A 22108-nucleotide genomic window follows, 5' to 3' on the forward strand; every position below is an offset into this window, starting at 1 on the left:
AGGTAGCCTAACTCAAGTCCCAGCTAGTACAATAATTCTTCAGGGTGATTTAACTTAAGGCACGCAATAGATAATCTGAACACACTCATCACTCGGCCGAAGTCACATTTTCCTGTGAGCTGCAGGTGGAAAATGGGCACCCACGTGCAGCTCGCTAGTTATGGGCAGGCAGGAAATCAGCCAGGTTCCCAGATTGACTATCAGGTCACAGCATGGAAGAGCAGGAAGCAACCCTGGGAAGGTGAGGTTTGTGCTGCTCCTCCTGGCCACACCAGGAAAAAAAGAAAGACAATCCTGAGCTATTTTCTGAAGGGTCTCCAGCGGTCTCTTTAAGGACCCTACCCAAGATAGTGGCGACCAGAATACAATCACAAGCATGATGGCAAATGACCTGACATCATTTTGCAGGCTGCTGAAACCCCATTTATACCTGGCAGGGGCTCCAAAAATCAGTCCTGTTGTGGAAGAATGTTATCCAGAACCAGGAATGGTCCAATCTCTTGCCCAATAGCGCTCTGTGCACATCTGCTATTTTTTTTACTGGGTATTATGATTAGTTCATTATTTGCTAGTTGCTTTGACACCAGAAATTTGGAATTTCCTCTTAAAGAGTGCAGAATTCTTTTAAGAGAATATTATTTTGATTTGGAAGTGCTTCTATTCTTCCTCAGAATAATCCACTTTACTAATACTGCATTTATTCTGCGATTTGACACTGAAAACTATTTTTCTTAATTTAAACCACTATTTTCTACTTGAGCTTTCATTGTCTGATGATTGGTAATGATACTATCAAAAATCATTTCAGTGATCATTTGTAAGAGCTTTCTTTTTATTTGGACCCTCGATCTAAAATATTGCCATTAATAAATAGGAAATTAGTGAAAAATGGGAATTAGGCAATTTGTATTCATTTGAATTCATACTACACTGCTGCTTTATATTTAGTGATACCAGGGAACTTACAATGCAAATATATTTTGAAGCTAAACCATCTAAAATTTTCATTAAATGTCTATTTTATGTGATCTGTTGTTGTGTCCACCAGTGCATGAAGAGGAACGGTTTTGCTATTTCACTCAGAGCCAGCATCAAGCAAATGCTGATCAGGCTGAGCACAGGCAGTTACAGAATAAACTTCAATCTCCTGTGCCCAATCATGGAACTAACTGCACCCAACTCGAAAAAGCAATGCCCTACAGCACCAGATTAACATTTTCCATTGAAATAATAGCCTACCTTGCACCATAAGTGCTACAAATATGTGCCAAATTCTGTGCAGTTTTATGCTTGGCACCTTGCCTAATAAAAACTAGGCTAAGCCTGCCCAAGCTTGTTTATGCTGTAGTCAGCAAAAGATAGGAAACATTCACTACATCAGTTTAAATTGGATTTAAATCCAGATCTGAAATCTTTAACATTGTATTGCTCTACAAAAATGTGCAATGGCAATATTTCAAAAATGTGACACATGCTTCTCAAAAGGAGAATGCAACTATTTTTCTCAATCCACACAGTTATGAAGGAAGACACAGCACACAGGCATAATGCACTTTTACCCCTCTGGCAGAGGATGTGACAGGCTTGTATGCACCACGTGGACAGCCACCAATGCCTGTTGCCCACCACCGTCGACGTTGGCTTTGAACAGGTTTTGCCATTTCTGAACCCTCATCGTACTGCTGTTCATAGAGCTGCCTGCTCAGAGCACAGTGTTTCCCCAAGAAGCCTGGCTTACAGGTACAGGTCCCTGTTTTGTCACACCGGAGTGACATGGAACCAATGGGGCTGCACAGACATGGCATGCAGACTTTCTTTTCATGATCCCACCAGCAGTTAGGCTTTACAGTCGGCAGAATATAAAAGAAAACACAAACATCAAAGCACAAACGTAAGACCAAACAGATAGGAATAATTTTCAATCCTGACCCAAGCTACTAGGTGATGACCAAAGGCATGATAAGCTCTCATAATAATAGAAATAAAGTTCAACAGAACTTTAAACAGACTTCAAGTTATTCCAAATGCAAGAATTAAAGTAAAACCTCAGCCTTGAAATTTTCCTTTCGATTTCCTCCTCGTTTGCTTTTGTCACACAGACTGAAGAAAGGACTTGCATTTCTTAGCATTATTCATGACCTCAGGACATCCCAAAACACTTTACAGTCAATGATGTGTAGTCACTGTTACAATGTAGGAAATGTACCACAACCCATTCTTGATCAAAGCGTATGAACCACAACCTTTCCAGTCTTCTGGGAATGTTGCTCTGAAATGGATACTAAGGGCTATGTGAGTAGTATGGGTCTGCACAGCTTCTGGCATACCATCTTCCAGAACTTCCCTTGGGGATGCACCTCACCTCCATTCAGCATCTCCTAGATGGTCCAGTTGAAATTACCCAAGTAAGAAGTACTGGAGAGACATTAAATCACTTGTATTTTGCCAAACAAGAGTGAACTAAAAACTCAGGAATTTCAGTTAAACTCAGGTTTTTGAGGTTTGTATCTAAACGCATGCAATGGATGTCAAGAAAGCATCTGAATTTCTAACCTAACTGAGATACATGTGGGAAGGATGACAAATCTATAATGTAATAAAACCATGAGCTAGTAATGTGGCCATAACACCAAAGCACTTCAGTGCAATGGCCATGGGTACTTTGTATTATTGAATAGTGAAGACCTGAAGCATTGATTAAACACTCTAGTATTAATGGGGTGTCATTACATAGAATAACTACTGGGGTCTTAATGATCCATCTCTTTACAATGTTTGAGTGCCAACAACACTTGGGTGTCACATAGGAGGCACTGAGCACATTGGCACTGAACAAGCCTTAGCATTTCATTTTGTGACTTACGTCAACTTGATGTGCTAAAGTTGCTTTGGTGCCATGTGTTAATTGTATCTGAATTGAGCGTTTAACGGTATTCAGGTGGTGCCTAGTAATTGAGTCCAACCTATGCTCCTCCACATGGGGCTGAGTCTTCGGCTCAGCGTGCGGGGACGGGGCCCACTCGCCGAGGTGTAAAATGACACGGGGCGATGTTGGGCATGCGTCCTGACTTTACCGCGCGACATTTAGATTTTCAGTTCGGCGGATACACAGCCGGCCAAACTGTCAAAGGCCTGTTAAGACCATTAATGAACTAATTAAGCCTATTGAGGAAGCTGCCCGTCTAACCTTAAGGTTGGCGGGCAGGCGAAGAGCCCAGGCGAGCCTTCGCATTTTTCATGGAACCTTATCCACGGGCGGGATGAGGTTTCATGAAGGGTTTATAAATTAAATACATTTTTTCATTAAAGTTCATTGACATGTCCCAGCTCATGTGACACGGTCACGTGAGAGGACGTCTTAATTTTTTTTCTCTGTATTAAAATTTTTGGAACTTAAACTAATCTCCCTGAGGCAGCCCTGTGCCCCGACTCAGGGAAACCCACCCCCAACCCCACCCCCCAACCCCACCCCTCATCGCCCACACAGGGAGCGCTCAGCGCTCCTGGGTGCGCATCATACTGGGTGGGCCTTAATTGATCCGCCCACATAAAATGGCGGCGCAAACCCAATCGGGGGCGCTGATTGGTTCTGCACCCGCCCCCGCACAACCCCACCCCCCACCCCCCCACCCCCACCTCCCCTCCCTCCCCCCCTCCCCCGAAGAGTGAAAAATTCTATCCACGGGAACAGATTGAAGGAGGTGTTGTTGGTTGAAGGTGCATGATATGTGATGTGTGTCTCTGTAAATAAAAACCTGTAAGTCTAGGCCTCAGTTTAATCGTTCACTGCTTAGTTATCTGAGTTATATGTGATAAGGGCCACATCACTGATGTACACCACTTTGCCATTCTTCCAACATTTACTTGCTATTTTGGAGTGGGTTATTTAAGCCGCAAGTCAAATTGCCTTGCTGGGTTCCCTCTCTTTCATACACAGTCACCCCTTGCCCAAGTTCCTCTTTGCTCATGGCTGCGGAAGTTACTATGTGGCCCAAGTAAACCAGGACGTTGTTATGGCCAGCCTTCAACTTGTTAACGGTTGCTAGAGCTTGATAACTCACCCAAAAATTCAAGGTTCTCCCAGTACATCATGCACTATACACTAGAACCACCTACTAACCATCTTAAGTTCTTCTTGCTTTATTGTGTGAGTTCAGTTTTGAGGGGTACAGAGAGTTAGTGAAGCTTCCTCTGATGAACTCTTCATTTCAGCTCTACTATTGCAAAACTGAGATAAGCCAACTTTCCATAAGAATGTGGGAAAATAAGGGAGAACAATCATTATACAGCTGCAATTGAACGCTTCATGAAAGCAGGCTCAAAGGAAACATTGGCCAGAAATCAAGTTGTCCGGCTGCCATCTTGGCTGCTTGAGACAGGTCCAGCAAGACCACAACAGAGAAGAAAAGAACTCTACTATTTGAAATGATTTGATTTCTAGCAGTAAGCTCGAAGACAAGTCTCCCCCTTTAACTAATATGAAGTTTAAATTGTTAAGGGTAAATTCGGTGGTCCCTTGCTCTTGGTGGAGAGCAGTGCTCAAAGAAAATGAAAAACAATGGGATTACCATGCTGTTGCCCTGATACTGAGCTAGCTCCCTTCAAACATGCCGGAGTGTGATGTAGCTGAATTTGTGTCACAGTTTACACTAACAAAACAACTAATTATTTTTCCAAAGTTAAATTTTATTTCTGCACTTGTTATTTCAGTCTCCAGTTCATTATCAGCTATCAGGAAAATCTCAGTATACTGAATTTTTGAAAACTGCCTTTAATTCACAGCATTTCTTTTTCAAATTTGTATTCTTAACTTAATGCAGTCATAAGCAAAGTGTTGATTTACAAGTTGTGAAAATAAAAGAAAATGTAGAAAAAAGTCAAAAATGGGCTTATCTAAGTCAAAAATGTTAGTCTAATAAGATTGTAACGAAGGGTGGAATTTTCCATTCCGGGACTAAGTCACCTGGCGGGGGCGGAGATGGGGAGTGCTTCCCACCGCAGAGGCCACTGGGAATTCGCACTGCATCACATGACCCCAGCCTCATCAATTATGCAGTTGGGGGTTTGCGACATATCGCGTGCTGGCGTGCGCCGTTCCATCCTATCCAGGCAGCATTTTTAAAAGACGTCCAGACATAACTGACCCACTGTTGAGGATAGAAGATGGGCCTCCTGAAGATAGAAGATGAACCTCCAAGAACACTCTGAAGCTGGAAGAACCTCCTGGAAGACTGTGAAGCTGAAAGATCCATCTGGTAGATGCTCCCCCCACCCACTGCTGTGTGTTTCAGGGTCCATTGTCACTGGAGGCCTCCATCCAGAGCTCTGGAAGCTGCCCCGGGTCTTCTTCAGATAAGTGCCAACATGTACAACCCACGTTGATCCAGACCAATGTGTATGCTCTGGACTGGTGTGGTTTCCCCTGGCAGCCCTGACGATCGGGTGGGGTGGGGAACGATTCCGGTCAGGCCTTCATCTGCAACCCATTAACAGGATGCAAGTTGGTTTTATGCTAGCCTCTGGCGGGAATGGTGACCCGCCATGACAGGCGGGAGTGCAAGATCCCGCCGTCATTTTACACCGGCGAGAAACCGACTTTTCAGCTCCCATCGCACTTTCCCCTCTGCCCACCTACCACGGGCGTACTGGAAAATTCCGCCCAAAGGAACTGACTGCCCAATGTGGTGATGCAGGAATCATTTGAGTGCATGATGTAGTTGAGTATAAAATGGAGCATAGTCCAGAATTATTACATTGTAATTTATTGATCATTACATAATGGGCAGAATTTTCCGGTCCTGCCAGTGGCGGGATTCGTGGCAGACAGGAGCAGAGATTTCAGAGAGAGGCCAAAATCAGAACCACACTGATGGCAGATCAATGCTGAGTTTTCCCCTCACCCCTTTCATGGCAAGCTGATGGTGAGTCGGGTTTCCCACTGATCCATATTGGGAATGCCATTTACACGCATTGCCATGTCATGAATACTCATTAGAATCACAACTCACTGGAATCACGTTCCCCCTCCCAATTACTTGCCACGCCAGTGGGAAATTAGATCAGTCTAAATCACAATCAGATATAAGTGGTGTGCAGCTGTCTACCCTCACTTGGCTCATGACTTTGGGGTGAAAGCATCTTGGCCACTAAGGTCTGTGAGTTCACCCCTCAGCTACAAGGCTGTATCAGTAAAAAGCTAGTAGCACAGACACAGCCCTAGGGCATTACTGTGGATTTCTGTTTGTGGGTGGGGGGTGTCGATTATATTTGCGCAGTTATTCGTTAATCTGTTGCATCCATCAGTCTACAGGGAGAAGGAGGATTGAATAATGGAGCCTGCGCTCAATGCTGCCTTCTTGATGGCAGTGATCTGATTGAGAAGGAGAAGGGCCTGGTGCCACCTTGCGCAGCTTCAAGAGGAGGCCCAGCCTGAGGTCCATGTTCCAGGGGAGCCCCAGAAACACCCAGAGGATGAGGAGGTTAGACCCATCCCATGGATGCGACTCACACGACCAAAGGTTCACCTATCTAGAGATGAGTGAAAGATAATGCCGCGCACGTCTGCACTTGTCAAGAGATGTGGTGGATCATATCTGCCATATTCTGCAGGAGGATCAAATGCCCCCATGGACTGGGAGGACATCCCCTGCCAATGCCCCTGAAGGTCACTGCTGTGCTCAATTTTATTGCCTGCAGGTCATTCCAGGGATCCACAGGGGACCTATGCAGCATCTCACAACCCTCAGCATTAAATGTATCAAGAAGGTATTAGATGCCCACTACTGTAAGGCTCATCATTATGTGAAGTTCACACCCAATGAAGCCAGGCTGCTGGATTTCTGGGGTTTGCAGTTATCTCAGGCTTCCCTGGAATACAGGGCACAATCAATTGCACACATGTGGCTTTGAAAGCTCCATGGCAGCAGCCCCTTATGTTCATGAACAGGAAAGGGTTTTCCACCCCCTGAATGTTCAACTGGTGTGCGGTCATCAGAAGCACATCATGAACATGTGTGCCAGGTACCCTGGGAGTTCCCATGATTCACATCCTGAGTCACTCCCAGGTGCTTCACATATTCGAAGGGCCTCTATTATTATTACAGGGCTGGCTGCTTGGGGATGGCTCATGACACCCATGCATCTTCCTCAGAATGCCTCGGAAGAGAGTTACAACATGATCCAACATCAAGCAGGTCATTGGCATTCTGAAGATGCCCTTCTGATATTTGGACCACTCAGCTAGGGCTCTACTGTACTCCCACAGAGGGTGGCATGCATCATCATGGTCTGTTGCGCCCTTCACAACCTGGTGCTTCAAAAAGGGGGGATCCCTTGCCAGAGGGAGACATGGAGGAGGCTGAGATCTCCTCAGATGATGAAGAGCAGGAAGCGCAGGAACCTGAAGAGGGAGATGAGAATCACTTGCACATGAGGTTGCCATCGAAGGAGCACAACGTGGAAGATGTGCCCATGCTATACTGATAGCCACAAGATTCCAGGAGTAAGGTCCACGCAATGGGGTACGGCCACATTCCTTCTGTCCCTTATTGCCATTCTAGTGCACTGAGAGGCCTTTACAACCAGTAACATCAAGGGCAAGATCAGCATTCAGACTTGCACTTTCAACCCTCATGATTCACCGGGCCCTAATCTTTGGAAAGGTCAGTGGTGAGCTCTGGGAAGTGAAAGTCTGCATGAAGGCGCAGATGCTGCTTCAAAGGACTTGATGCAGTCATCGCCACCTTAATAAGAAATTTTTAGAGATGCGCGTATAGGTGGAGAGACCATCATGGCTGCAGGTCTTGTGCTTTGGAACTACCAATGAAGATGGCCGTCCCAATTTGAGAAACAATTACAGCCAATCCGCCAAGGCCATTGAGAATGCCTAACTCCATGTTGTCTTGTAAAGGGTAAAGATTACTAACACATTTTGCAAACACTTCCAGTAAAGGGTTTGACATATCTCCCTGAAATAACACAAAGGTTGAGTAACTATCACGACTCAGCTACACACCACATGAATGTGAGGCTCACAAAGGGAGGTGATCGCTTAATTGGATCATGGCCACCCTCGCAATAATTGATGCATATGCATGAAACTTTCAAATGACAAGATCATTCTCATGAACAGCAAATGTATTTACAAAGGTGCATAATATAGACAGTGATTGAACAGCCTTGACCCAGAAGTGATGGTTTTTCTAACCTGACTGCTAGATCTTGGTGCATCCCCATCATCCGCAGCAGAGGTAGAGGCAACCTGCTGACTCTTGTTGTCTTTGATGATTTGGGCAGTTGTCCACTTGAGGGGATGTGACCTGGACAGCCCCAGCCTGCTTTGTGTGTCCTCTTGTTGGGCAGGTGCACCCTCCTCGGCCTGTACAGCTGGAGGTAGTGGGGTCACAGGCAGAGGGGATTGGGATCTGCTAGACACTCTGAGTGACCTGGGTGGATGGCCACGGGGTGTCCAACTGCTGGTCTTCCTCCCTATGTGTGCCTGAAAGCCACTGCCTGACTCCCTGAGGAGAAGAGACTCCTGGAGGGAGGTCAAGATGCCCTGCCTGCTCTCACCTAGTCACTGATGGATCCCACTAATGCCTATAGCAATTGAGTGCAGGTCCGAGCGCATATCCAGCAGGATCTGCTGGGCCAAGATCTCCAAGGCGGCCACCACCCCTCCCACTGAGACCTCAAGGCGCTCGCATGCGGGATCCACGACATCAGACAGAATGTGGATGGGATCCTCCATAATTCGCTCCAGTCTTTTGACCGTCGTGGCATCCGCATGCATGTTATAGACGGCCACTTGCAGTGCTCATCATCTGACTCAGACTCAGCAGGTATCTGATCTCCAGCAGTCTTCCAAGTGCCAGAGACCTGGGCTGTCACTGCCTCACTGCTGTGGAGGCGCGTCAGTGAGGTGTTCCCCAGAATGTGACCCCGAGCCTAATCTAGATCCATGATGTCTCTGTGCTGGTGGAGGGTGCAGGTGAATGCATTGACTTCATCTGATGTATCCTCAGCATCCCCCTCTGAGGTGGCCTGGGTACTGGGGCTTATGGTAGCTCTGGTGGCCTGCCTGGGCCTGCTGGTGCCTCTCAGAGAGAGAAGATAGATTTAGTTCGTAAGTAGTCAGGTTGCAACATTACATATCACTCACTGTGATTATCAGGAGGTGATCAACTGATGGAGGGCTCATCCATACTAGTTTGCTGGGAGAGATTGATCTTGCCTTCCCCACAGGAGCGATTTTTGCCTTCGTCTTCCAGTTCGGCGGCATCCTCCTCAAAGTGGGTCAGCTCCTGGACGTCTGCCGTCCCTCCTCCCTCCCTCCAGTTGTTGGCGAGGTTGGCCTGCATGAAGACAAGTGGAATGGAAGGTGATGAGAAGAGCTGGAGGAGAGGTTGGGAAGCGTGCATGCCTGCTGTGTGTGCTGAGCCCTCCCCAGTAAGGGCTGAGGATGCAGTTTATGCAGCATGATAGATGAGATTCTGGTGATGTGAAAGTGTCTGTGAGACAATCAGTGCTGATGTCTCCCCCGTTAGTATTGTGTGAGATCCCTGAACAGTGTAAACCTTTGAGTGCATGGTGCCATTATGAGAGTGTGAGATTGGAGTGAGCTGATGGTTGACTTACCCTGGCGGAGTGGATGAGATCATTCATCCTCTTCCTACACTGGATCATGTTTCTTGTGAGGGGGGCCCGACAAACTGACCTCCCTTGCAGATGCCTCACAGGCCAGCTAGATGAGGCTGGTGGGCCTTCTGAAACCATCCCTCGGGTAGAGGACTTCCTGGTGCTGGCAGACTCCACGGATGAGGGCCTCAAGGGAGTCATTGCTGAACCTGGGAGCAGATTTTTAATTTGGTGGGGCCATTTCAAGAAGTTTCCTGCACACAGCTGGCCTGCTGAGAGTTATGCCTGTGTTCAGGTGGCGTTTCAATATGGCGCCTGGACCTTCGGACCCCATTAGGTAACAGCGAGATGGATGAATCAGTGCCCGCCCTGCCATGTAATTCACTGCATAATTAATGAGCTTTTGCGCATGAAATCAGGCGCGATTTCCCTCCACACTGCCCAGCGGGAAACACGCCGCGAAACCTGCCCAGCGCCACACTTAGTCTTTGGGAGGGAAAATTTCGCCCAATGTCTCTAAAGTCTGAACACTTATTACTGATCAGAAATTAAAACTGTACTGTTTAAATAAAGCTCGGCAATATTTTCATATTCAACAGAGTCAACAGGGTCTGTCTGGATTACTGCATGGAGGACAGCACTAAGGGGATTGTAAATAGGAATAAAAGGGACAGAAAAGTATCTGTGCGAAACAAATATAAAATCACTGTCTTTGACCCTGGTCTTTGATTTGATTTAAACTCAATTACGCGATACGATCTGAAGGTTCCTGCACTTCTTAATTTAAGTTTTGCAGTGTAAATGTAAATGTGGTATATTGGACTGGGTTTAATCTTGGCACATAAACCAGGATGGTGCCCATTGCTAGCATCCTGCGCTAACCCAACTGGAGTATGCAGGGTTAGCTGGGGGCCAATGTGCGGACATTTTGGATTCCCAGCTGGCCTGGAGGAAGTGGGGAGTGGTTTGCTGGGCTACAGAGAGATGTGAGACAATTCACCAGCATGCTAACGAAGCTGAAAGAAAAGTAAAACTTGAAAAAGAAACTGACCTGCTCATTGGAAGTCCTATGAATGTGAGCTCAAGTTCCACCATCCACAAGGTTATCATGCCTTTTTCTTCTGGGAGAACTGGCCAGCAAGCCATGATGTGGATGATGCAGGTTGGCACAGTAGGGACTCCTAGCCTGGGAGACCCCACCCTCTCCATCTTATTGACTTTGAAAGGAGAAAATGCAAGATTTCTTTCTTACAAGTCCCATGGAAATCCCATGCACCGCTGGAACATGGCATATTTGGGTCCCCGCAAAATTTTATGTCATTCTGATAAAGTTGACAGGTGTATGCCAGGAACAGCTGGGGATACTCTTCCTGCTCCTTTTATTTCACTCTCAAAGGAAAACATACTTCCTAGTTCACTCTTAGTACATAGAATGATAGTTATGAGAAGCTGTCAAAGAAATGTTTATATAAATATTTCAATTTCTAGAGTTTACTTCGCAATACTTACCAAGCAATGATCACACTTTCTTCCTGCAACATTGTGTTTACACTGGCATTGTCCAGTCTGCTTGTCACAGAGCTCAGCAACGGATCCATTAACATGGCATTCACAGGCTTCAGATAAACAAGATCAGCATTATTACAAAATGAACTATACATTATATTTTAGCAATTATGTTGAAGTTGTATAAAATCACATTTAATGGGCTGATTTTCATCTAGAGGCGGTAGCGGCAGTAGAGAAATTTTCGGCTTGGCCCACCTACCTCAGGAGAAACTGGAATCAAGCTTGCCACACCTGGAAAGAGTTCAGAGGCAGCCACATGGCTTGCAAAGTGCGGAGGCGGGCTGTTTAAAAGGCTTGCTGTCATAGCTGGAATAATGACAGCAAGACAAAAAACAGCCCTTTAGCCCTCACTCCCCACACCCGCTCAACCCCCACACACACTCCCATGCCCCGTCTATGCCAACTCATGCCAAGCTATGCCCCTCCACCCACCCCAATAGCCTCTCATACCCTCCATGGCAAGCTTTGCCCCCCCCCCACCCACCCGCTTGGCCCCTCATATCCTCAATGCCAAACTTTGCCCGTAACCAACCCCCATGGTCCCTCATAGTCTCCATGTCAAGCTATGGCTCTTCCATGCCCATTCACCCATTGTACAGAACTAATGAACCCATAGTAAGAATAAAATGTGTGAAATGTTAAGGCACAGCCGATGGTAAATGCTGAGCTACTCAAATCCCAAAGGGAAACTTGAAACAACTGCCACAACTGTTTTGCAATTTATATAAATTTCAAGATGCGTGCCTTGAATTCAGGAGTAATAAGACCACCGAGGCTTATAGGTTTCTTACAAAACTAAATTAAACCTTTATTAATAAAAGAAATGATTTTAAGTACATAGATCTACAAATTACTACTATGATAACTTCTAAATCCCCCTAAGTAATCTAACTCCCAGTTACACTTATGTGAAGGCAACAGTAAGCCACATAGAGTTTAAAAGACCCAGGCAAAGTAACACACACTACCCTGAAACAGTCGAATTCAAAGTGAGTTTTCTTAACTTCAGTTCTTTGTAGAAAGCAGAGTGAGACTTAGATGCTGGAGGCTTTTCACATGCTTTGATCTTAGAATGCCTTCCCTTTTCTCTTTATTTATATTTTCCCCTTTGAATGCAAATTCCCATTGTTTCACTATGTCTTTGGACTTTACCTCTCTAATAATAAAAAATCTCTCATGGTATCAATTTTACCAGTATTCTTTCGGAAAAATAAACACACTGGGCAGCGAACTGTCAAAGGCCTATTAAAGCCATTTAAATATCAATTAAAATACTTAACTGAGCTGCCCGTCCAACCTTAAGGTTGGTGGGCAGGCGAAGAGCCCAGGCGGTCTTTGCATTTATCATGAAACCTCATCCACAGGCAGGATGACGTTTCATGAAGGTTTTTAAACTTTAATAAAAAATTTTAATAAAATTCATAGACATGTCCCAGCTCATGTGACACTGTCACATGAGGGGATATGTCTTAAAATTTTTTTTCTTTCTTTATTTAAATTTTTAAAAATCAAACTAATCTCCCTGAGGCAGCTCTGTGTCTAACGGAGTTTTCTGTGCTCTTTCGCATGTGCGAAAGACTGCAGGCCCCAACTCAGCCGACTCCCCCCGCCCACACAGGGAGCGCTCAGCGCTTCCGGGTCGGCGTCACGCTGGGTGGGCCTTAATTGGCTCACCTATGTAAAATGGCAGCATGCTGCCGATCATGGGCGGCTATTGGCTGTGCACCCTGACACACACCACACACACACTACAGCCCTATAAAAGTGTCAATCATCCAGACCCTTTAAAATATCAATAGCCGAAACTGCAAACACTTTATAACGTATAAATAAGCACTGTGCAATTAACAGAATAGATTAGAGAGCAATAGCTATCAATCAAGCAATGTTTTTCATGGGGGGACAGCTGTTTTAACAGTCTAATGACATCTGGGCTTTCAGTCAAGCCTCGTTATGCATTCTTGGCTGACAGCCCAGCATTGGGACATGGGTAAGCTCTTCCTCCATCTTAGTATCAGGGCGGGCGATCCAGCTGCCCCGAGCGCTCTCGCAATGCCTGGAAGATTATGGTGCAAAGCTGTGTTTACAGGCTATAAACGAGGCCTTCAAAACCAAAGGGAGCACACTGCTCTCCTGAAGATTGAGGGTGTTTATTGCCGTGATGAAACAGAATTTTATCTGGGCAAGAGATGTGCCTACGTCTACAAAGCAAAGAACAACACTGTCACTCCTGGTGGCAAACCAAACAAGACCCGTGTCATTTGGGGTAAAGTGACCCGTGCTCATGGAAACAGTGGTATGGTGCGTGCCAAGTTCAGCAGTAACCTGCCTGCTAAGGCTATTGGGCACAGGATTTGTGTGATGCTGTACCCGTCAAGAATTTAAAGCGCTGCTGTACATAAATTGACATTAAATAGTAAAATGATCTAAAAAAAAATTGGGACATGGGTAAGTCCTTTTGAATTTACCTTTCAAAAGGTTCCCTCAGCCAGACTATGGTTCACCTCTGAGGTGCTGTGAACCACATGAATATAAAAGCTGTCCTTTAAAAGCTGGCCTGACTCCATGAAAGTTGCAGAGGGCTCGGACATGCCTATCCCCACAATGGAGCCAGCCAGTTCAGGAGTGCAGGGTTCGGGCTTGCAACCCACACAAGCCACACTCTTAACCTGCACTGGCGCAAATTGAGGTGGCCGGGAATGAGGTCGGGAATCAGGGAACCGGACCCCAGCCCCCCTTTTACACATCCAAGGAGTCTCCCCAACTCCATGAAAATCCAACCCAATATGTCCATTAACATATCAAAATTCAACCATTATTGGTCAGAGACTTCTAATTATACAGCCTGTGTCACCAATGTAATAAAGGGAAGTAAAACATATTTACAAATGACATACTATATAGCATTTCAACAAAACATGCATCACCTCCGAGCACCTTGTTACAACCTGTGTGTCAGTGAAATGACTTCACGTGTATGGTATAACTCAAAAATTTGGTCAGTGGGCTGATTTCCATGAACTCAAATGCAAGAATTGTGAGGTGCCTCTATTAGAGAGCGTGTGCACAGGCAGTTCCATACAACATATACAATTCCACATGATTGTTTGGTTGGGATATGATCTGCATTTTACAAACAGTGTGAAGAAAAACTGGGTGAAATTGTGACTATGAAATTGTGATTTTGTGTGAAGTGCATATCAGGCAGATGGTGGGTGGAGCAACTATGGCTCAGCCTGAAGGAATCAGTATGGCACCCACAGCATTTTTATTGTGGCCAGGCCTGATTTATATTAGTTTGCTGAGCTGCAAGTGAAACCAGTTGGGTGGGCAGGAAATCCAATTACTACTTAAAGATATTGAGCAGCATCTTAAGGAGATGCTTTATATAATGAAGTTTGGCCAGGGAAATTAAACAGCAATAGGCGAAATTACTTTGAATAGAACACTCAGGTTCTCTGATGCAGCAATGAAGATGCTGATTGAACAAGTAGCTTGGGGGAGGAAGGTGCTTTCCTCTGAGACAGGTGTGAAGTCAATAGGCATGGAAAAAGGTGACAGCAAATGGCAAGAATCTGTGTAATGTTAATTTTGCAGCCTGCCCCCCAATAAATAGTTTCAGACTCTCTGGGCTTTGAAATGGGTGGAACATAAATTCAGTCATGGAAAGGCAGATTTTAGAAGTACAGTTGCATCGAACGTTTACTGGTTAAGATAGGAGTAGTTGAAAAGCAATGATCATGACTCATGGTTTGGCCAAAGACCTTCTCATTCCAGGGAAAGCCTGCAGAAGCCACTGATTCCAAAAGTATTTGAGTGTCCTGTACATGCAAGCCAAGAAATCAGATTGTTATGGTTGGAGATAAAGGATGGTCCAGGGTGTCTAATACAATAATTTCTCTTTGCCATTAATGAAACTTCACCTTTAAAGATATTGGGGATAGAAACCCCATGAAGATACACCTTCATTTAGTTCAAGCTCATTCATGCTCCCTGGTTAATATTACAGAGCTAACATGGAATTTGTGGCAAGTATTAGATAGGGCCGTAATCCAAATATGTCACCAGGAATTAGTTTTTTTTAATGCTTGTCTCTATGAAAATCAAATGTATAAACAAAGTGTGGCAAATTGTTAATTTTTCAGCCTGCTGAGGTCCCAGCACAACTAGAGTTAAACATATGTCAAATGTGCGCTCAGTTTCCATTCAATTACAAGATATAACTACATGTTGTTGGACCTTTAAATCTTTTTCTACTTGTAGATCTGAATTTTAAATTTCCAGGGCCATCCAATCGTACTTACTTAATTAGTTTTGGCTAAAATAAATAGAAAAGATAGCTTGCTGGTGAATATAATATACTTTGAAAAAATAGAAAATGTATATAATAGAGTAATTATGCACACTGCAAAAATCATTTCCTCATTCTTCTGTCCTTATAAATCAACCTGGATACATATTTAGGTTTACATACTTTCTAAAGTTTTCTCACAAGCTTTTGGCCAATTTTTTCTATTTGTACTCTCTCATTTAACAATGCTGCTGGGTACTTGTAGGCTTCCTTTTTTAATATTTAAAATGGTATATTCTAGATAAAGTCATAAGGTTTTCAAAACATTGAAAGTACCTGCATTTCTGGAACATGTTATGTCCTCAGGATTTCCCAAAGTGCCTTTTAACCAATTATTCACTTATGAAATGCATCCATTATTGTTATGTATGCAAAAAGGTTAAACGATTTATCTTGAATTAAGGCCACTATTTTGATTAAAAGACGCAATAACAAAATATGCATGGATCATTGCTTGCTTCAGTGCTGTCTGCCTAAGTTTACCTATGAGTCTGAAGATACTAACTGGTTTATTCAAAGTATGGCATTTGTAAGCAAGTTACAACTGACTCCTGCGCATTCAAACTTATTTTATCTCTATTCCACTAACATAAATTTCTTCCAGCTCATGTTTCCTATACTTGACAGAATAATATAATCAAAAGGAGACATGGGGCAATTTTCATAGCATTTTTAATGTTCGTATTCCTACTGTAATTAAAAATATAATAAAGACATTTCCTTTCAAACAGCTGTGGATCCTGCTGAGATTTGAATACAATGGAGTTCCAGACTGTAGAAGCATAGCAAAGGGACAGAAAATGAGCCATTTGGATGCTGTTGTTTGATTTCTTTTGTGGGTTTTTTTTTGCAATTGACAGCTCTTTGAATTCTCCAACAATAGAGGGAAGGGCACATACAATATATCAGAATGGTTGTGTGCTCTGAGTTAAAGATAGCTTTGAAAATATAACACAAACAATGGTGAAAGAACACATGAATCCCACTGTTCGCATTAAAGCATGCTGATTTATCAGTATACAATAACACAAAAGATACCAGTGCAGTGGCATACTTTATTTCGATTATTTTTCTGTTATTGTGCCAGAGGCAAATTATCTCATACAGGTGCAAGCTCATTAACGGTACCCAAAGCCAGCTCAGATACTGCATGTTTTGATGCTGAAATCATTTCAAAGATTGGCCTAGCTCTGTTAACTTGTTGCAGCAGCATTACCATTTGAAGATGACAGACAAATAGACCAGGGGTCCAGTACCCACAAGGTTTTACCTATTTGCAGTAACCCATGAACACGGCTAACTGGGAACTGAAGACCTGCCCAGGATAAGCATAATGTGGATTTGACCCAAACTTTATTTCCAGTAATTCTCTATAACCTCAAACACTTTCCTACTAATATTATGCCAATTATTCTTTGAAGTTCTTTGGATCCTGTTTCCAGTTAATAAGTTAATTTTCTGTTCCCTACATAACAATAATCATTTAAGTCCTATTTTGATCAGAATAAAAGCGATCTATCAGCTGAAATAAGCAAGTGGTTTTGACACCCAATAGTAGGGCCTTTTAACATGGAGCCCAAGGTGTGACCTGCATTGTGCACAGAGAAGCTTTGTGCTGACAGGAGTCAGCATTTAATGAGTGATTCTTGATCTTCTGCATGGTCAAATTTGAATCCCTCTTCAAAGGCTCGGAGTGATTTTCCAATTTTGTGCTCTGGTTGGAAGCCTTGCCTGCTGCAAGTGCAATTCGGATAATTCTGATTTGCACTTGATCGGCAGCAAAGTTAGCAATTGCAAGCATAAAGTCATAAAATTACAACTAGCATATTAACTTAAGGTTATTTTGGGGTGCTTGTTTTTCACATCACTTTGTTTTATTACTTTTTTTAAAAAAAAAGTTATCGGTTCTTATGGCTGCAACAATTATAATTTAAAATACACAACCCTTTAAGCTACTGCAATAGGCTTTTAAATCCCCTATCACTGCCACTTTTTCCACCCCCCCAAAACCACAAGTTCACACTGGTAGGCAAACCTGTGATGGGTTAAAATAATTGGGCTGGTATCCTCCAGTCTAGCAGGTAAGAAACCTACCATATCCAGGTCCCTCCTTTTTCCATTCTCAAACTGTAAGATTTATCCTTGTGAAAACATCAAGGTGAAGGATATATTGCTCTACTATAACTTATGCATCCAGGGTTTTTTTTTGCTCAAGATTCAAGGTTCAAAATTATTTCCATTTACCATCTGCCCAAAGTACCATCAGTTATTTTAATTTGTGTCACAAAAGTAAGATAATTCTCATAATAATAGTGATTTATTATAAAAGTGGGTTAATAGTGGGATTTGGATAGTTTGTGTGTATGTGTGTGTGTGTGTGTGTGTGTGCACGCATGTGTGATTTAATTGAATTGGAGACTGTTGGTCTGGAGGTGACTCATCAAAAGAAGCTAGGTTTGAATTGCTCAATATGAAAACATGGCTGAAGTCTTAGAATATAAGGTAAGGAGGATTTGCATTTTATAATAAATGAGGGCAGCTTGGATTTCAAAGAGCAGCTAGGCCAAGTAGTGTGTTTATTTTTCCCAAAGGTTACTGACACCATGAAAAGATTTATATTATGAGAAAGGTAAAGTTCCAAAGATATATAGGAACAATGGAATTTACATTAAAAGGAAGAAACATGTATAAAGGAGGAGGCAATGTCTCAGGGAAGGCATTGTAAGATCTAACAGAAGTGTGAGAAGCCTCCAGTATTGTGTATTAAGCCTGCTGTCTACAGAAACCAAAGCTGGGAAAAGCCACTTTGAATTCTACTGTCCAGGGTATTGTGTTGACTTGCCTGGATCTGTTTAAAACCTTTTTTTTTAAACTGATGCCTTAATGGGGGTGTAACTGAAAGCCAGATTAATTAGGGGTTTTAGGAGTTGTTATAGTAGTATTGTGTAGGCCTATGTATATGCTTGAAATCTTTTCTTTGGTAAATAACTGTTCAGTTTAGTTTCCTAAAAAATCTCTGAAGTCTTGGTGTACTTATTACTTCTGAATTCAGGGCACGCATCTCGTAATAAATAAAATTGCAAAACCATTGTGATCGCGTAATAAAGTTTCCCTTGTGGATTTGATCTGCCTGCTACACCATAACATTTGTCATATTTAAGGAGCAAATACCAACTCAAGAATGCAACACACTTACGTCGGCAATTCCTGGCTACAGTAGCATCTCCAAAGAATCCTTCAGCACATTGATCACAGAACTGACCAGAAATTCCCTCAATACAGCGTAGACACTCTCCTGTCAATGAATTGCAGCTGCCAGGTACTGACTGATCAAGGTTACCATTGCACAGGCAGGGCTGGCATAATCCACCAGGTTTACTAGGTCGCCCAAAGAAGCCTTCAGAACACCTGGTTAACAAAGCAAAATTTAGAATTAAATCTTTGAATGATAATTATGCTGCTTTACCTTGTAACACTATTTAGAATACAGATATTCCTAGAAACTCACATTATATGGTTTTAAAGTAGCTTTGCATTCATGGATAGAAGTAGTATTTAATTTTACATCAGTTTTGAATTACAACAATAATTCTGGGTCCACAGTGAGGCACACTCACAAGGTGCATAAATCAGAGAATTAGATATAGTGGTCTGAATTTTTGCTCCCAAGTCCAGGAGCGCAGAGTCAGAAAAAATCCCAGCTCCACAAACCCAACTAGGGAGAAAGTGCCCTGAACAGTCGGATTTTTGTTGCAGGGGTTGGGGATGTGCAGTGTTAATAGGAGTCAAGCACGCTGCCCCTGGAAAGAGTTCAGAGACAGCCTGAGGAGCTGCCGGGTGCTGAGGCAAGCAGTGTGAAAGGTTCGCCTCAGTGGTCTGGGAATTTGTCGTAGTTATAAAAAAAAAACACTCCAGCTTTCACTCTTCACACCCCCTCAACCACACACACACACACACACACATTCCCCATCCATGCCAACCTATACCACCTCATGCCCCAACCCTCCCATTGCCTCTCATATCCTCCATGCCAACCTATGCCCTCTACCCACCACCACTGCCCCAAAAAGGGCCTTTGCCAGCTTAGTGCCAACTCATGCCAACCCATGACTCCACCCGCTGCCCTTTGCCCTTACAGGCTCGATGCCTCAGTCCTCAGGACCCATGCTGAGATGAAATAAAATAAAGTTCTAAGCGTCTATCGATGGCTTCAATTTTAAAAATAACTCTCATTCATAAAAAAAACAATTCACCACATTTACATTTCTTTAAGTGTTTAATCCCTTTTAAAACAAACAATTTTTGTTTGTTTTGTTCGTACACAGATTCATACCTTACGGAAAATGTCCCAGACAAGACCATCACAACCCCTGGGTGTGTCTTGTCCCACCGGCAGGACAGACCCAGCAGAGATGGTGGCACAATGGTATACATCGGGAGGCAGTTGCCCTGGAACTCCTCAATATTGACTCCGGCCCCCATGAAGTCTCATGGCATCAGGTCAAACATGGGCAAGGAACCCTCCTATTGAATACCAAGTACCGCAACACCCCACCCTCAGCTAATGAATCAGTGCTCCTCCATGTTGAACATCACTTGAAGGAAGCACTGGGAGTGGCAAGGGTGCAGAATTTACTCTGGGTAGGGGACTTCAATGTCAATCACCAAAAGTGGCTTGGTAGCACCACTACTGACTGAGCTGGCCGAGTCCTAAAGGACACAGCTGCTAGACTGGGTCTGCGGCAGGTGGTGAGGGAAACAACCAAAGGGGAAAACATACTTGAGCTCATCCCCACCAACTTGTCTGCCGCAGATGCATCAGTCCAGGACAGTATCGGTAGGAGTGACCACAGCACAGTCACTGTGGAGACAAAAGTCCTGTCTTCATATTCAGGATACCCTCCATCATGTTGTGTGGCACTACCACTGTGCTAAATGGGATTTCAAACAGATCTAGTAGTTCAGGGCTGGGCAACTATGAGGCACTGTGGGCCATCAGCAGCAGCAGCATTGGACTCAACCACATTCTGTAATCTTATGGCCTGGTTTATCCCCGACTCTACCGTTATCACCAAGCCAGGGGATCAACCCTGGTTCAATGAAGAGTGCAGGAGGGCATGCCAAGAGCAGTATCAGGCATACCTAAAAATGAGGTGTCAAACTGGCGAAACTACAACACAGGACTACTTGCATGCCAAACAGCGTAAGCAGCATGCCATAGACAGAGATAAACAATTCCACATCCAACGGATCAGATCTAAGATTTGCAGTCCTGTCACATCTAGTCATGAATGGTGGTGGATAACTAAACAACTCACTGGAGGAGCAGGTTCCACAAATATCCCCATCCTCAATGAAGGGCGAGCCCAGCATATTGGTGCAAAAGTTAAGGCTGAATTATTCTCAAGGGGAACTAGCGATGGGCAATAAATTCTGGCCCAACCAATGAAGCCCACATCCCATGAATGAATAAAAAAAAAATTGCAACAAGCTTTAGCCAGAAGTGCCAAGTGGATGATCCATCTCAGCCTCCTCTGGAGGACCGCAGCATAGAGGTGCCAGTCTTCAGCCAATTTGATATCAAGAAACTGCTGGAGGCATTAGATACTCCAAAGGCTATGGGACCTGACAATATTCCAACAATATTACTGAAGACTTGAGCTCCAGAACTTGCTGCACCCCTAGCCAAGCTTTTCCAGTGCAGCTACAACACAGGTATCTACTTGGCAATGTGGAAAATTGCCCAGGGATGTCCTGTACACAAAAAGCAGAACAAATCCGACCTAGCCAGTTACTGCCCCATCAGTCTACTCTCGATCATCAGTAAAGTGATGGAAGGGGTCACCAGCAGTGCTATCAAATGGCACTTGCTTAGTAACAATTTGCTCACTGATACTTTAGGTTCCATCAGGGTCACTCAGTTGTTGACCTCATTACAGCCTTGGTTCAAACATGAACAAACATAGACACCCCATCCACAAACATTCACTCCCTCCACCACCGACGCACAGTGGCAGCAGTGTGTACCATCTACAAGATGCACTGCAGGAACTCAGCAAGGCTCCTTAGACAGCACCCTCCAAACCCACGACCGCTATCATTTAGAAGAATAAGGGCAGCAGGCACATGGGAACACCACCACTTGGAAGTTCCCTTCCAAGCCACTCACCATCCTGAATTGGAAATATTTCACCATTCCTTCACTGTCGCCATGTAAAAATCCTGAAACTCCCTCTCTTTTAGCACTTTGGGTGTGCCTACACCATATGGACTACAGTGATTCAAGACAGCACCTCACAAGCACCTTCTCGAGGGGAATTACAGATGGGCAATAACTGCTGGCCTAGCCAGCAATGCCCAAATTCCATGAATGAATTTTTTAAAAAATTAATTCAAGTGCTTAATCCCCTGTAAAAATAAGCATTTGTGTTCATAGCTCCATATCAAAGACTTAATCACCATTTGCAGCTGTCAATCAGTCTGTGAACTGACAGGTATCCCACTGTGATAATGATAGGTTGTGGAATCAGGCATGCAGCACTATTTTATAAT

At 43.9% G+C, this 22108-nt stretch overlaps 1 protein-coding gene and 1 pseudogene across 1 annotated transcript in view; one reads left to right on the forward strand and one right to left on the reverse strand.

Moving 5' to 3' along the window:
* The window catches only part of lama2 (laminin, alpha 2), a 582487-nt gene that overhangs the window by 223352 nt on the left and 337027 nt on the right, over positions 1–22108 (reverse strand). Inside the window, exons 19-20 of the mRNA XM_078542125.1 lie at positions 18753–18964; positions 11146–11252 (exon numbers count right to left, since the gene is read on the reverse strand). Coding sequence (XP_078398251.1) covers positions 11146–11252; positions 18753–18964 — 319 coding nt within the window. The remainder of the gene's footprint in view (positions 1–11145; positions 11253–18752; positions 18965–22108) is intronic.
* Positions 13202–13642, forward strand: LOC144680759 (large ribosomal subunit protein eL33 pseudogene; annotated as a pseudogene).

The sequence above is a fragment of the Cetorhinus maximus genome, chromosome 5 (genome assembly GCF_964194155.1).
Source record: "Cetorhinus maximus chromosome 5, sCetMax3.hap1.1, whole genome shotgun sequence".
NCBI classification, from domain to species: Eukaryota; Metazoa; Chordata; class Chondrichthyes; order Lamniformes; family Cetorhinidae; genus Cetorhinus; species Cetorhinus maximus.